Genomic DNA, 15,868 nt, shown 5'->3' on the forward strand with positions numbered 1-15,868 from the left:
TTGGGATACAGAGGATGTGTAATGACATCTTTTTCCCTTATACATAAGGATGTACATCATAGCTTTCCTATTCCCTCAATTCCCATGCTCAACCACCCATTGATTGTGCTTGCAATGCTCAACAGATTACCTTGTGAGATCCCATATACATCATGAAAGGTGTATAATTATTTTATTCAGCTGACTTGAGGCAGACTTAACCAATTAGCATGTATGACTCGGGATGGTACACTTCTTGTTATGGCTGTAGGCAGAGATATTATGCTTCAGTACACCCAAATATCTGCAAGGGAAGGGAACCATATCAAGAATGCTATATATGAAGTCTGAGAGAAGCTGTGCAGTCTTTAGTGCATTGGAGAGCGGAAAGGCGACCTCCAGTGTGACACCAGAACGCGGTTGTCACACACGTCACACAGCCAGACTTCAGGCGTGTTGTGACTCAAATGCGCCACGCGCATGCAGCTTCCTAGAGTCATTTTTGGCTCTTGCGACATTAGTACCAAATGTTCTGAAGACATATCTGGATGTATCGGAAAACTCGGATTCTTCGAAAATGCATCGTATCTTCAAACACTAGTCAAACAGATCTCTTTTTCACCCTATATGGAGGGAAAGAGGCAAAGTACCGGAAATCCAACATTTCCGATACATTTTAATCATCCTTCTGAGCATTTCTCTCAGCTATATCTTAGCCTGATTCTCGCAGTGTGAAGTGATCTACGTGTTCTCATTTTTGTGACACTCGCTATTAGGGAACAAACAAAGCCAAATAACTCGCTGCGCGACCCAGGATTGCATCTCCCCATTACTAGTAACCTTCAACAGAATACCACTTATTCCAGCCCTTTCTCAGCTCGGTGCTTACGGGACATCTCCCCTACCACCTCAAGGCTCAGGCTCGAACCGGTAGTACATAACGGGGAAGTCGGCCATATGCTCACAAGTCCTACAGGATCTTGGCTGCTGTTATGGATTACCTGGGATGCTGGTGCTCATCAGCAGGTCCATATCGCCATCAACGTGTGCTTACACCCCCATCACAGGCATCATTTTCTTAACAACTCACCACAAGACTGCAGTCTGTATCGATATCGAGGTCTTTGAATGTGCTCTATCCCAAGGTTTCAGCGCTTTCTATGCTCTCTGATGTGTGGTTGTAAACTTGTTGTGAACAATGATAGAACATGCCAGTGGTTTACAATGCAAGTCCGATTTTGAAGGCTCGCACTCTTGTCGCACTCTCTGCATGCTTCGATACATCTGGGCATGACTTGGCAATCACACTCCTGGTAACGATGGTTAATTCGTGTTGTCTCTACTCTCTGATGGAGTGTGACACTGCCTATCCTGCCTCTTCTTGTTAAAAGCTTTTAGAGTGGTCGAGATGCGAAGTGGGTCTTTCTCTTCGATGTCCCCCATTTCCCTGCACTGCGTGTCCTCTTCTCTCAGGTGCTGGTCATCCCATCTTTTTGTCGGACTCTGAGGACCTTTCTTTCACAAATCGGACACCTGTCATCATGATCCTTCTTGTCTGCATCCTCACTTCTCTGGCTGTTCTTTCTGTGCATGCACGTCCAATTGTTCACCCTCAGGCTGACACAACCATCCGCGCCATTGATGTAGAAGACCTGCTCAAGCCAGCTTGTTATGTTAGGGCTGCATACTGCTCTTCCTCTTCAGTACAGAGTTTGACCTGCAGAGAGCCCTGCACTTCCCTGGGCGACGTTGAGATCCTTCTCACTGGAGGTGATGATGTGGAGACACCAAGATTCTACATCGCCCACAACAGATCCGCAAATAGCATTGTAGTCTCACATCAGGGGACGAATTCACATAACATGTATGGCCCTAATGCATTATCCACGTCAGCGTAAAATGTATTTATCATGCCACCAGACTCTCCATACTCAATGACCTGGAATTGCTTAGGAATCCTCTCAACTCAACTCTGTTCCCGAAGGCTCCGACTGAAGCCAGTTTACATGCCGGATTCTATGAGACCTTCGACCGGACAGCTCAGTCGGTGCTGTCAACAGTTTCCGCCGGGTTGAAAAGCAAGGGTGCAGATAACGTCCTCATAGTAGGTCACAGCCTTGGGGCAGCAATAGCAGTGTTGGACGGGATGATGCTGAAGACGATGCTCCCGGCAAACGTACCAGTTCAAACACGGGTTTTTGGGCTTCCTCGGATGGGAAACTCCGAATGGGCTAGTTTTGTGGACGATACAGTGTGTCTTCGTTATTCTTTTTGTGGTGTACTGTAGACTGAGGATTTGGAGATCAGTGATGCCTTCACTTTCGTTACAAATAATCAAGACCCGGTTCCGCAGGTCCCCCCGACGATCCTGGGCTTCAAACATCCTAGTCATGAAGTGCATATCCAATCTGGGAATGTCACAGTATCCTGCAATGGACAAGAGAATACAGTTTGTCGATGTTATCACATTGTGGTGACGCTATCTGAGCACCGGGATAGCACTGCTCGGCCGGCAATAGCTTACTCGACTCTTTGATCGCGGATCATCGAGGGCCATACTTCAAGGCAGCTATCAGGTATCACTCTGCTTGGGTACAGTATAAACTGCCGGCCTAACCTGGATTCTCGTGGCAGAATGGGCAGGGGAAGTTGTCCCGGTTTTGAAGACGACATCGAAAGCGGTAATTTGCCGTGAGCCGGAACGCACAGGGACACCGCCGGGCGGCCGATTTTACTATTTATTATTATTGTTCAGATTACAGGACATTGGGACTCGGAAAGAGCATCAAGCTCGGGGTATATTACACGGGTCTTACAAACAAAGCTGCGTAAAGTCAACCATCACAGTCGAGATATTTCAGAAGTGATCCTATGCCCCCGTGATATCGCAAGTCGCCACCTTCTTTCATCGACATTCTCTACACTCTCAGTGAACTGAACGCCTTTCTCCCAGATGGTCTGAGGGCTTAGTGGCGGCGCGGGAATGATGCCACAACCCACCAAGTGCTACCATTTTGTTCTATCAAACATTCTCTGATGTGCACATCCTGACACTCACCCGAACAGCATTGAGGACCGATAGTCTGTCACTGCCATCATGTGCAGCTTGGGTAATGTGGACCTCTTGAAGAAGGTGCATTAATCTCGCTCCAGTGACCTCGGGCTCTACCTTGCATATCAGGAGCGCAGCGACCATTCTCTGGTCATAGTTGACCATCTGACGTCCCTCAAAGCACCAGGTAGGCACTCCTCCCTGCATGCTGCGCCGGGCGTGGTATTGCCATGTGCTAACTTTCCTGGGATCCGGTTTCTTTGGTGCAAGGATGAGCGTCATTTCAAATTGTGTTCATTCATTCCAAAGGTGCTGCCGCCGATAGAAGGCCATATAGAGGCACCAGTTGTTACTCTTGCTGCTGCTAGGCTGTTGGGTCGGTGGGCTTTCAATATTTACGTGCTTTGACCCCGTCCCAGCAGAAAGCACACCTTCAGCTCCTCGACGCCTATACAATCAGCGACGCCGTCTGTATGTGTGAAAAAGGCCATGCGATTGGCAAGGTTAAGTGGGATGGCCTGTTGTCCTGAGGCAGTCTGCTGCTTCATGTCAATGTCTCAGTGAGCCCGCTTCTTTTAAGGGGCATGTGGGCCCACAAACGCAGGGATGACAAGACAGCTGAGCTGAGCTGAGCTGTTGTTCAGGCATTACCATATAGCTATAGTGAATGCGTAGTGGCTAACACTGGTCTGACCGCTAAAGCAGCATGCAGAGGAAGTTCCCCCTCACGCTTTTGTGCTCCGGCCCCCAGCGATATATGAACCGCATTTGGAAAGCACAAAGCCTAGTTTGTGATTGTGGCTGACGGGTTCAACGTACTGCAAGACAACCTTTTGTTTAGTACGGAAAAGAACAAAGGCCCACTAGTAATGCAACTCATGTGAGGACAACCTGGGTAGCTTCAGCCAGGACCAGGCATGTACAGAAGGGAAGACCCAATTTATAGCTCCTCTCTGATACGGGACTATGGAGTAGTACACCATTCTCTTCGCCGCTGATATGCACTGACACACAACAATCACCAAGGACCAAAAGAAATAAACCTAAACCCCGCGATATGGGTGAAGGCAGTCCGAGACAACTGAGGGGTATTTAATAGTTCAAGGGGAAAAGGAGGAGTAAGACACCGTAGGGTAGTCCGTAGGAAGACCTAGAAAAATAAAACAAACACTTTGACACCTGAAACAAACGCTAGTTGACGCTCCAGAGTATTTATCTCCGAAAAGTCGCAATCAAAGTCGCAAGCAATGACACCTGTCGTAGGATCGTGCTCGCGGGGGTAGAAATTACTAGAGAGACTTGGTTAATTTTATTTTGCTATGTAGAACGCACCGGAGATAATTAAACCAACAGCGGAGATAAATTACTCGACGAGTCAGGCCTATTGGCAAAGCTAGGATCGGTTATAATTCGCTAAGTTCGACGCTTTCGAACTTTGAGGGTCGCTGAGATCGTAATGCTAATTCTCTGAGATGGTGAAGTGCAAAACTTGTTTTTCTGTATGCTACTTTGTACAATTTATACTACAGGAATGGCTTTGCAACCATCCGGAGATAAATAACAAATAAACGCCGCTACCCACAGGATTGCTCAGCACTTGCCGCCGTTATACCATACACCATGCGACTCTCTTGCACTCCCACTTGCTCGTCCCAGCCCCTAGAGGTCGCCTCGACGCTCCGCCACCTGCCCTAAGCGGTCCCATCACTCCACGCGATGTGCCGGTCATGTGCTAATTACCTCCGGCCGCTTGCTGACTGATGCTGGCCTCATGGTGACTCGTATGCGTCCGCACCTTCGGTAGTTTGATGGAAACGAGAGGGAGTGAGTGTTGGAGGTTGGGCATGAGGACAACGCCCCTCGATAGAAGCGTCCGCGGGCCCCGGAGCTAATTCATCTAGAAGTCACATTGGTTAAGTCGCTCCGGAGCTCCTGTTCATGGAGATAAATTGTGGAATGGGTCCGTGTACACCTCAAGGATGTTAGGAAGTCCGGAGCTAAATAGAAAATTCTTTTAGAGCCCATAGAAGCCTAGAGGCGTGTGAGCGCTATGTCGAATAAGCTCCGGGGGGCTTGTACGATGTGCTGAGTCCTTGTTTTCGGGGGTCAGATGATCCTGAGGCTTATCACCGCTTCTTGTGTATGCTGTCTACCTACTTTGGGAGAGGTGGGGTGTCTGCAAAAAGCACAGAAACCATGCCAGGCGGGTACTGCTCTCTTTGTGCAGCGTCCGCCTTCTCCGCAACAGCTCACACCTCGGCGATTTCCTCTGGGGTCAACTTAACGGTCGCCGCGCCCAGATTCTCCTTCAAGTACTGTTTGAGAACAACTCTGTCAGAGGACATTCTTTCCACGAATCTTACGGGCTACACTGGGCCACTGACCTTGACCGATTTGGTCCCCGGGATGGGGATGATGTCCTCACCTTGGGCTAGCAGCGGCGCAATGGCCACTTGGCCCGCCATCGCGCTGTGATGCTTGCCTATAGCCTTCAGGCTGTCCACGAGCTTCAGGATGTTGGGGAAGTTCTCCTTCGAGTAGCGCAGAATCATGCTCCTGAAGTCGTCTTTCACAAAGTCATCAGGAGATCGCTGGAATCACAAGCGTAAGTGCAAGAACACTGAGAGAGTGGTGAGAAATAGAAGTCTTACATATCTCCCTGTGAGCAGACCCCTCCCGAGTGGGCTGTAAGTGACAACAGCCACGCCCAGCTCCCACGCCATCTTCAGTAGGCTGATCTTCTCATCCTTGATGTCAAGTGTAAATGGTGAATACTCCACCTGGATCGCTGTGATAGGGTGCACGGCGTGCGCACGCCGCAGCGTTGCTGCAGAGATTTCGGAGAGCCCGAGGTACTTCACCTTGCCCGCCTTGACGAGCTCCGCCATCGCACCAACCGTGACCTCGATCGGCACAGTCTTGTCAGCCCTTCAGAGCCGTCACAGCCCGTCAGCCGGTGATCAATATAAGGCAGTGGGCAATGGTGTGCGCACCGGTGAAGGTAGTAGAGGTCTATGTAATCATTTTGGAGCCTCTTCAGGGAGGTCTCGAAGCATTGCTTCATGTACTTGGGTTCGCCGTTGACCAAGTGGTTCGGTTCCGCGGGTGTAGGCCGAACTTGGTCGCAAGGAAGATCTCCTTGCGTTTACCTGTCTTGCTGAACCTGGCTGATGTCAAGCATTCAAGTAGTCAGCCTGCCGCTGAGGAAGCTCAGATATCCGTGCACGCTCACCATTTACCGATCAGCTCTTCTGAGTCACCGTAAATGTTTGCTGTGTCCCAGTTGGTGCACCCACTCCTGTACAGCGCATCAAGTAACTAGCATGCAAACATGTTAGTATCTCTATCTCGACACACGCGTTGAAGCTATGCAGTGACCCTCCGTACCTTCAGACGTTCCTCATCGGAATCCGCCTGCCCATACGCCACGGAGCCGATCCCCATGGCCCCGTACCCGATCACACTCACGGTGTCATTCCCGATCTTGCGCGTAGGCAGCGACATTTTCCCTGGCAGTGAGTACTAGTTCTACTTGAGATCTAGACGAGGCGGGTACCCGCATCTTCTGGCGGCTTATATACTCGCGGTCTGGCTTGGGCATGCCATGATGACGCGTCGACAAGCCGGTACATCATGATAATGTACTGTATGCAGTCTTACAAAGGCTGCCTGATGAAATCGGAGGTACCAACTTACTAGGAAGCCGCTCTAGGAATCAACATTCATGTTTGGCAGCGATAATACCCTAAGCTCCTGAAAGATATGGATCCTGTTACCTCTCGATTGTGATCACAATGGGTAGGGGTAGATTGAGACACAACAAACTGGCATTACTTGGTCTTTACTGCAATACAGTACTATGTTCTGAACAGCTCAGCTTCGTTCAGTTGTTATAGTTTACAAGGGCACTCAAGGATGTGTCGCCATGCCGCGGAGATATTGAGATACCATCGGGATGCTCCGAACCAGCTCTGGATTTTCTCCGAGACCCTTCTACAGGAATCCTTTCGAGGCTATAGGCGAGGAACTACAGGAACAGAACAAGAGCTTGGGCGGATAGGATTCGATCCAAGAAAATGTGGGCTACCGGACACGGTGCAGATGTCCGCGCGTGCACAGATATGAATATTCATGAATGGTCATGAAGCATTTAAAGGCATCGTAAGGGAAACCCCGCCGAGTTCGCGAACTTAACGCATCGCACCCTCAGACCTGGAGATAATCCACCTGCAGTGATGCGGGCCTGTCAAGGAAGCCGGAAAGGGAAGCGGGGGAGACGTACCAGGCGTGTATCACACCGGGTATCCAAGCGAGGATCCAGAGACAGATGTTAATAAGGACATCTGAGAGTTGGTAGGATATCTCAGGGGCGACACCACAGGAGCAGGAGGAGACGGAGATTCTTACCTACACCGCATCCCGTTTCTATTTGACGAGAGGATGAACAGATTCCTTGCAGGGAGATGAACCTTTGGGACTTACTGAAGAATACTGGGAGGGGCGGGACAAAGCTACAGGGTGGTAGGCTTCAGCAGCACGCTAAACAGTGGACCCACACTCTTGAGCTTACATGGCAAGGAAATAGAGGATAACGTCGGATGTGGGGGACACAACAGTTGCCATCTCGGACGGTAGCCTTTGAGTGTCTCAATTCGCGAGTTTGGAGTTGGTTGAAAAGTGCGCGCGACTGGTAGGTTTATGTACCCGACGCACGGCAGGCACTGCGCAATGGCAGACACGCCGTCGGAGAGCTGCTGCAGGTCGTATGAAGTCATCCTAATTTAGGTTGAGAGTCACGTGGCAATTCGATCGCGCTTTGCGGTCGTTGCGTCCACCGTCGAACGCGCATGTCTCGACGCCGTTCGTGACGCCTTCTGCGCCTGCGCCAGCCAGTTGCACGATGTATAGCCATCGCGGTCAGGTCAAGCTGGGCGGTCTCGTCCGACTTCTGGACCTGCCCACGATCCTCCGTACGTTCGCCACTACGCCCCTCTCAGGCTCTTTCGCCGGCCGCACCCTCTTTCTCAGCTTCCTCCGCCCGCCTCCCCACCGTCTCCCGCTCTCGCCCGTCATCACCTCCCGCCGTCGCTCTTCTCTCTCCTCCCTCTCCATCCCCGACTCCTCCGACACGTAGTCCGTGTACTCCATCTTCCGTCCGCTCTGCCTGCTCCAGCCCGTGTCTGATCGTGTTCGTCCTGCCTGCGCTCCTGGTAGCGGTGGAGGCGGCGGCGGCGGCGTCCCGTACTCCTCTCCGTACTCCTCATCAGGGAAGACAGGCTGCACATCTGCAGGTGCCGGGCTCCGGTACGTCACGTATGGCCGCCGGTGCATCGGATCTTCATCCTCGTCCTCGTACGGAAAATCTACTGCCTGGTCTTGCTGCGTCATTCTTGCTCGTCGTTGCCTTCGTGTTGTCTGCGCTCTGCGCCGTAATCCTGGCGCCGGGCTTTCTGCTTCGTCATCCGGCTCGCCCTCCATGTCGATCTCCGTGCGGTGGACTTCTCGCTCTGTCATCTGCGCCTCGTCTATCTGCACCGTCGGCTTCTTCAGCGCCGGCTTGAGTTTCCTCGTGAGCGTCCCCCACCGCCGTCGGATGGAGTTCCCTCGCTGCATCCCCGCACTTTCGGTCCGCTGGAGCTCCGTTTCTTCCACCCTCTCATCCCGTTGCTCCTGATACTCTGTCTGAGGCGACTCCGCCTCTTCCTGTTCTATTTCTTCTTCAAACTCTCGGGTATGGGCATAGTCTCTCGCGCGAATCGGCGTCGCACCGCCCGCATAACCAGGCCCGCTATCAGTCCTACTCCTTCCCGAAACTGTCTGAAACACGCCGAATCATTACTCCACCACTCAGATACCGCTATTCAACATGACCACTCACCCGGCTGACAAAAGGCTCGCTCGCGCGCCTCGAGCGCTGGCTGGCCATGCGGCTCATGCTCGTCACGGGCATGCCGAGCGCCTTCTCCACGATCGCGCGCTCCATCGGCGTCGCGTATCCCCACTCCCCGAAGCGCAGCCCGACGCCCTCCAGCCTTGCCGCCCACTCCGCGCGCGCGCGCTCGTAGAACTCGTCCTGCGCCGCGTGGATCGCGGCCTCGCGCGCGCGGTGCTGTTCGTCGTCCCACTCTGCCAGGGTTTCGGGGTCGGCGGTCTGCGGGTCGAAGGGCGGGTCGGAAGAAGGGGAGAGGAGCAGTTCGTGCTTGTGCGCCTCGAGCACATCGCGCGCGGGCGCGAGCCAGGTGCGCTCGAAGGCGTGCCAGGCCTTGCGGAAGCGCGTGGACCTGGAGGTGCTCGCGCCGGGGGGCGCGCCGCCCGGGTAGACGACGGGCGGCTCGTTGTAGTAGCCCGGGCCTGGCATGGTATGGGGTGATTAGATAGTTTGGGCGTAGTCGTGGCTCCGGTTAGATGAGATGGGCGGGATGCGAGGGATCCTCGAGGCGATCGCGTGTGCCAGATTGGCTGTGATGAGGTCAGCGATAATTATAAGCTGGCGGGTGGCCGGGCCGGGATCCGGCGAGCTCTGAGATTCCTCACTCAGTACTCAGCCTTCAAGCTTCAAGCTCAAGCTTCAGGATGAAAACGGCGGGTGCTTGGTGATAGAGGAAAGGTTAGTACGATACTTCTGCATAAAATGTGTTCCACGTATGGTGTTGTCGGATGACTGCTTCATACGCGTAACGCGGTTTATGCTGGGAGTATTCTCGATTCGTCTCTTGTCGAGACGTGAGACTATCAGTTGAGTAGGAGCCGTTCGCATCGTCGTCTATATGTGTACCACCTCGGTGAGTGGATACATCTTGCGGAGGATCTCATTCGTGCTCTGCTAGATGGATCGGTGGAAGTAGAAATTGAGTTGGATGGAGAGCACAGTCTGAATTATCGGCGTGCTGCCGCCCTGGTTCGGATCAAGATAACTCTGGCTCTCCTCATCGAGCCTTGGTTCAATCAGTCCCATCCACAGCATCGCTTTCTGCTCACATCTGGATCGGACGCTTTGTGTTGCAGCTCCAAGGCTCTCAAGATGCGGGATTAGAGTTTCGTAGTAAGATCACCATTCTTTAACTTTGTGTGTGAACGAGCATCTGATTTTGATCGACTCCAGGACACGATCAGATAATGTTCGACCATGGATGAATTGGATGCCCCCTGCCATCTTACAAATGTCGGACAGCAGACTCCAGGTCCCGTATTCAGTACAAAGGGCGAGTTTCGAACATGATGTGAGCCGGCCGCCGGAGTTGGGTCATCTGCCTCCATACACGGTGGGTAATTCCAGAGCCTCGACGGAGAATAATTGTCTCCGAACGTTTTCCTGTTGCGATCCTCTTTGACTGTTAGGCATCATCCCTCAGGCTTGCGTTAACCTTCCCGGCGGGGAGGTACAGCATGTGCGGCCATCTCCAGTGTCAACGTAGATCACGGCTCTGCGATCTTAGCGGCAGTGGCTCGCGCGATATAATGGGTCCTTCTGACCGCATGCCACCGTCGTGAAAGCCATACTACTATGGCCCCACCGCTGCCCTCCAAGCTGCTGAACCTCGGCACGACTATCGGGTATGAGTTCGTTGGGTATGGGCTGTCCATGATGTACGTATGTGCGTACTTACCCGCAGACTGGCCGGATTCATGATCTATGTCATCGTCTTGCAGTATATACGGGATCAGCGTGTTGCAGGTGTACTTTTACTACATGACCTATCCGGATGACCGGAGGCTGCTCAAGACATACGTATGTCCCGCTGCTAGCTTTTCACATAATGTTGCGGGTGTTGACGTGCGCGGCGCTCACGGACACGCCTCCCTAGGTCGCGACACTCTTGTACGCCCCGTGTTGTGGGTTGTCGCGTAAGACACGATAGCTGAGTGTTCTTGTCACCCAGTGCTCTCGACACCGCCTGTGTCGTCTTGGTCACGCACGCGCTCTATGTTACCCTGATCGACAACTGGGGCAATGTCCTGGGTTTGCTTACCTTCCCGGTGTACGCCCCTCCTCATATGATCTGTGCTACATTCCTGACTTGCCGGCGATTCATTATTGTAGTACGTTCATGGTGGGCAATTTTCTGGGCCACTCTTGTATGTCGCGCCATCTGACGGTGCTGTGATCCTTCAGGTCGAGTATATGGTCACTGTATGACTATTGAATTCTTACTGTATGACTTGCTGAAAACCATGTTATCTAGTGCGCTATAACATTCCTTGTCCAGTGGTACGTGACGCAGTGGTGCGCGTGGAAGGCATAATGCTAAACTAGTATATCTCAGTTGGTTTGCTCAGCGCGTATACATCAGTACGTGCACCTATATGTTAGAGCATTACAGGATCCTAAGGATCGGGTGATTAGTATCAAACGGGAGCTACAGAGCCCCACCATTGCTGATCGTAAGTACATCTATCGTCCAGCGTCACCTCTTGGCTGATCGTGCCATAGGTCGCATTTGCGTTGGTTGCCTTAGGTTCGTACTCACCGTCTCTTGATCCAAGCTGTATGCTTACCCGCGACTAGCGGCTGGATTTGGTGGGTACTTTGAATCATGACATGAACGCGACTCAATGGTTATCGCCATCTGTGGACGATCGTAACATAGCTATATCGATCCGAATTTTCATCGTCGGACCGATGGAGATGGCTATCGAAGATAGTCTGTTCACCAGGGTACGGGACAGCATAGATCCTCCTCCATGGACCTGCTGAACAACATCCTACCTAGATCAATGTCTTCATAGGGCAGAGCTGCGCTACGATATCTGACATCATTATCACCGTATCTCTATCCGCCGCTCTTTATTTCAACAGAGAACAAGGTATAGTCCGGTCGTTTACTGTGACTATTCCTCGTATCGCTTAGGCCGTCTCTCTTACTGCAGGCCCGTTTCGTAACAAGAGCACCACCGCAATTATCAACACTCTCGTGATATACGCCATCAATCGCGGTGCCCTCACGATGTATGTGTGTAACAGCTGTCTAATGTTCCGCGCCTTCATTACCCGCATCCTGCAGTGTCATCCAGGTCCTTCACCTAGTTACAGTACGGGTGATTTGTCCTGCATGACAGCAGCTACGACTGATGCCCTTTAGTTCACCGCCATTGCGAATAACGCCAACTGGATGTTATGGCACCTGATGCTGGGAAAAGGTGCGGAGTATCGCATCTTTCTATCCTATGTATTGAGACTCACGCGTATACTTATTCTCCTCCGACAGTTTACGTTAATTCTACGTTGGCCATGTAGGGAGCTTGAATCCACGAGTATTTTCTGATGTCACTTACGCTGCGATGTGTCAGGCTAAATGCACGACGGTATCTCACAAGTCATACAGGAAGCGGAAACGCTACCGTTGAGCTGTCAGGCATACATTTTGGAACAGCACCCAGCGCGACTATGCCAGGGCATCAATCGACCGCAGAGCGGGACACCGGGCATAACGACTCCGAGACACATTTGAAGGTACTAGAGAACCTATACACGGCCGGGCGTAACTGACTATTTTGTAGACGATCACTTTCGTTCCATAAGCTTCTCTCGAGACGGGAAGGAGGGGTGATTGATCATTATTTATGTGCAAAGCCTGATTCTGGTTGGTTGCGTACCGATTCGTCCATGTGCAAGTCCTTACCCTCTGAGATATATACGTGGTTGGTTCCAGGGGGATTACGCCATTAGAGCATCTAGCACTTCATAGGTAATACAGATGAGAATAAATTATAGTATGGGAATGAAGTATTCACGGGGAAATATCGAGTGCTCGACTAGAACGTGCTATACCAACCATGCGATCCTTCTTCGTGTACGCTAACGTGCGATCGATATCCTTGAGGGACATACGTTAACCAAGTCGAGGAGCCAAACGCTTTACGGGTTAACGAGAGAAGCTCCTCGATGGTATCGACCATGTCCTTAAGCACTTCCGTCTCAGCAAAAGCGTAGACCAGAGAGAATCCCATAGAATGCGGATCGTCTTGCCGTGTCTGCCTGATGCATTCATCCACGTGCGCAGTCAAGGTTTGCAGGGCATGTCTGGCTGACGGCAGGAATTGCGGAAGAGGCTGACGAGCCCGGAAAGCATGCTCACAAGCAAATAGGGAGATGCAAACACATGACACCTACCAGGTCTAAGTGTCCCATACAAGTCGGCACGAGCAATACACGAACTCACGAATTCACGTCGCTCTTTGAACACGGATGCTACCGTCTCCTTCCGTGGTATGTTCTCGCGGATTTTCCGGAGACCCGTAAGTAAATCTAACGCTTGTTGAAGGGAAGAGACTATTTCGCGATATAGCCTCATAGGTTTCTAGATACCGTATTCAACCTTGTACTTGCTTGAGACCGCAGTTTGACTTACTGGAACGAGGCTCAGTTCGTCATCCATGGCAGTAATCAAGATAGCCAGGCGATGCAGCGAGTTACGTATCTCCATCTCCAGCCGGAGAGTCTTGTACTTGTCGTTGCGCAAATAATTATGGCCTTCCGAAAAGAGATTACTGGCAGCAACGTTAGTAAGCTTTCGATAAGGATTAGGGTGGACGCGACCTACCGGCTCAGAGCCAGATATAACTGACTCAAGAGAGACAACGTCCGGCTGGTATTAGACAAGAATAGTATCTGCGGACAAGGCATCAACCCTCACGTCAGTATAGACAGGTTTTTATGCTCACCCTGGGTCGCCTTGGGAAGACAAAATGCGCCACAATAAGGGCCGCAATTATTCCGGCGCCAATCATCAGACCACGTAGTACAGATAGTTCTATACGAACCGCGTCATTCGTGACAGAAGCTCGAGAATATGGAGGGACGTACTTGCGACGGAAGTGGAAACGCTAGGATTCACATATACAGCGAATACAATGGGCGGCAACGTGATGGACCTGCACGCAACTGGGGTGAGAACGAATTCTGCGCCACGAAACGTCCACTAACGTCACCACACCCAGGGACGAGATGTTTGTATACATGATAATCCAAGTAATAGGGATATCTGCCGCCTGCTATTGATGAGCGTCTGACAGCTGCCGAATAAACTGCTTCCACTTACAGTGACCATCGCCACCAGGCCGTATGGGTTTCTTTTACAGATAAGCCACGTCTCCGAAAACAATCCTCAATTTGTAGCCGAGAAGCAAGAGCCAGGCAATAGCTTACAATATAAGCATAAACAGCTCCTATGATAGTACCCGACTATGGAAAATATCAGATAACCGGGTAATATCCATGAGCAGACGTATGGACTCACTATTCGAAGATATCCTACCCGCCACGTTGCACCAGTGTTCGTCTCGAGAACCCATACATAACTTACGATCATCCATTGACCATGTACAGATGTGTACCAGCGCCGGCCTGTTTTTTGTAGCTATCTCTGTTTCTGGATGACGATAACAATCTCATAGCAGATCTTACCTGCCGAATTTTCGGGGAGAAATGCTGGAAGAGTTAATAACGCAACTCCGGCAGCATTTTTGAGAGCGTGCCGTAGGTGGTTGGAGTGCTGAACGGACCGGAGGAAGCTCGACAAACGGAGCCGGATGTGCAATACGAACGGGGTGCGCCAGAGATGATAAATCAATAGCCACGGATGTCGGAACGATACGATCTTTTTGGAGGGGGACTGCAATTTCTCTGAGATCTGCGTCGCACCGGAGTATTCATAGTGTATCACTGCCGTGCCTTGTTCAGCCAGTGCTTCCTCGGTTTCGGCGTTGGAAAGGCTCGTATCGCGATCGGGCGACTGATCATCCATTGGAATACCAGTCCGTTCATCCAAGATGAAAGTTCTTGGGGTTACGCCGAGCCACGCAGTCGAGAGGTGGGGTAACCAGAGCCGAAGGGAAGACGTTTCGTAGACGGCCATGAGTCTTTGGGCGACCTGCAATGCATTCCGCATTTCATGCGCCATCTTGGTAGTGTTAGTGATTCTACCTGACTCTGATCCCTATTCGAGAATATGCTAACCTGCAATAGTGAGATGACGAACAAGCACAGATCGAAGAAGTCACGAGAAAGAGGTGTCCCATCTTCAGCTGCGCGTTGCTCAAGATCAACTTCATCAGAGATCCGTTGCAGCTGATTTCGAAGTGCGTCTCTCTTCTCCAAGAGCTGCTGAGCAGCAGACAATATCGAAGCGCGGTCAACAGCGACAGTGGAATCGAGTTTACGTGAGTTTCCAAAGCCCAAGAGAATTACGTTTTCAATCTCCTTCATCGACATCAGCAAGGCATGACCTAAATCAAGCACCGGTCCTTTGAAAGCGTACAGCGAATGGTGACCCGGTTCGTCGAGCCGGGCGAAGTTAGTGTGGTTGAATGACATTCCCCATGACAGCTCGCGCCGTAGGTGTTCGACAATTCCGATTAAGGGCTTAATGGACTTCACTGCATTTCAACTGGTCAACACCGTATTGTAATCTACACACTAGAAACTTACCGCTGAGCCGTCCTATACGAAATTCGAAGGCTGCTTCGGAATACGCAGCGTTGAGCATTATACAGCGTTTCAACAGCTCGCGGTGCGTTTGGCGTATTCCCGTGGTATTGGTATCCTTGGCGGGGTAATCCGAGAAAGCCTTGTCCAGACTCATAGACAGACAAGCCCGTACCGAGCTAAAAGCGGCGCTAACTTCCTCTCCGAAATGCGTAGATGTCCAATGGAGTAATACCATACTCGAGAACAGGCAAATGAGAGCGGCAGCGAGGGTGATCCATAGAAAATTTATCGCGTCCAAGTCGACATTCTGAATGCTCATTAGTACATCCGAGATATAATCATCGAATACTCACGTCTGCAAGGTTCGCGTCGGAAGTCAATATCCATATTGAAACAAAGCATGCAATACG

The 15,868-nt window shown here is 51.4% G+C and overlaps 7 protein-coding genes across 7 annotated transcripts; 2 read left to right on the forward strand and 5 right to left on the reverse strand.

Annotated features, from left to right (window-relative positions):
- Window positions 1–1,520: 1,520 nt before the first annotated feature.
- On the forward strand, window positions 1,521–3,836 carry GLOTRDRAFT_104392 (alpha/beta-hydrolase; the record flags this gene model as incomplete). The annotated part of the gene is made up of 6 exons (XM_007865463.1): window positions 1,521–1,575; window positions 1,630–1,843; window positions 1,900–2,230; window positions 2,282–2,428; window positions 2,479–2,555; window positions 3,815–3,836. The coding sequence occupies 6 exons, from the start codon at window positions 1,521–1,523 to the stop codon at window positions 3,834–3,836; spliced, it is 846 nt and encodes a 281-aa protein (XP_007863654.1).
- A 1,444-nt stretch (window positions 3,837–5,280) lies between these two features.
- On the reverse strand, window positions 5,281–6,535 carry GLOTRDRAFT_126987 (Aldo/keto reductase; the record flags this gene model as incomplete). The annotated part of the gene is made up of 7 exons (XM_007865464.1): window positions 5,281–5,346; window positions 5,416–5,622; window positions 5,683–5,959; window positions 6,025–6,043; window positions 6,100–6,194; window positions 6,264–6,349; window positions 6,419–6,535. 7 exons carry the CDS (start codon window positions 6,533–6,535, stop codon window positions 5,281–5,283), a joined length of 867 nt encoding a protein of 288 aa, XP_007863655.1.
- A 771-nt stretch (window positions 6,536–7,306) lies between these two features.
- On the reverse strand, window positions 7,307–7,639 carry GLOTRDRAFT_6258 (uncharacterized protein; the record flags this gene model as incomplete). Its single annotated transcript, XM_007864591.1, has 4 exons — window positions 7,307–7,374; window positions 7,439–7,456; window positions 7,514–7,542; window positions 7,602–7,639. Coding segments are annotated over 4 exons (153 nt in total), but the record flags the coding sequence as incomplete, so codon positions are not given.
- Window positions 7,640–7,948: 309 nt separating this feature from the next.
- On the reverse strand, window positions 7,949–9,389 carry GLOTRDRAFT_137195 (uncharacterized protein; the record flags this gene model as incomplete). Its single annotated transcript, XM_007865465.1, has 2 exons — window positions 7,949–8,848; window positions 8,910–9,389. 2 exons carry the CDS (start codon window positions 9,387–9,389, stop codon window positions 7,949–7,951), a joined length of 1,380 nt encoding a protein of 459 aa, XP_007863656.1.
- A 1,146-nt stretch (window positions 9,390–10,535) lies between these two features.
- GLOTRDRAFT_126990 (uncharacterized protein) lies at window positions 10,536–12,550 on the forward strand (the record flags this gene model as incomplete). The annotated part of the gene is made up of 19 exons (XM_007865466.1): window positions 10,536–10,618; window positions 10,682–10,760; window positions 10,837–10,850; window positions 10,912–11,010; window positions 11,073–11,082; window positions 11,145–11,162; window positions 11,215–11,240; window positions 11,296–11,321; window positions 11,376–11,413; window positions 11,463–11,487; window positions 11,538–11,549; window positions 11,620–11,687; window positions 11,743–11,836; window positions 11,900–11,978; window positions 12,034–12,061; window positions 12,112–12,169; window positions 12,238–12,262; window positions 12,320–12,482; window positions 12,530–12,550. The coding sequence occupies 19 exons, from the start codon at window positions 10,536–10,538 to the stop codon at window positions 12,548–12,550; spliced, it is 966 nt and encodes a 321-aa protein (XP_007863657.1).
- A 234-nt stretch (window positions 12,551–12,784) lies between these two features.
- GLOTRDRAFT_36717 (uncharacterized protein) lies at window positions 12,785–13,323 on the reverse strand (the record flags this gene model as incomplete). Its single annotated transcript, XM_007864738.1, has 2 exons — window positions 12,785–13,138; window positions 13,192–13,323. The coding sequence occupies 2 exons, from the start codon at window positions 13,321–13,323 to the stop codon at window positions 12,785–12,787; spliced, it is 486 nt and encodes a 161-aa protein (XP_007862929.1).
- A 1,065-nt stretch (window positions 13,324–14,388) lies between these two features.
- GLOTRDRAFT_36877 (uncharacterized protein) lies at window positions 14,389–14,931 on the reverse strand (the record flags this gene model as incomplete). The annotated part of the gene is made up of 1 exon (XM_007864746.1): window positions 14,389–14,931. The coding sequence occupies one exon, from the start codon at window positions 14,929–14,931 to the stop codon at window positions 14,389–14,391; it is 543 nt and encodes a 180-aa protein (XP_007862937.1).
- Window positions 14,932–15,868: the final 937 nt, after the last annotated feature.

This window comes from Gloeophyllum trabeum, assembly GCF_000344685.1.
Source record: "Gloeophyllum trabeum ATCC 11539 unplaced genomic scaffold GLOTRscaffold_00003, whole genome shotgun sequence".
NCBI lineage: Eukaryota > Fungi > Basidiomycota > Agaricomycetes > Gloeophyllales > Gloeophyllaceae > Gloeophyllum > Gloeophyllum trabeum.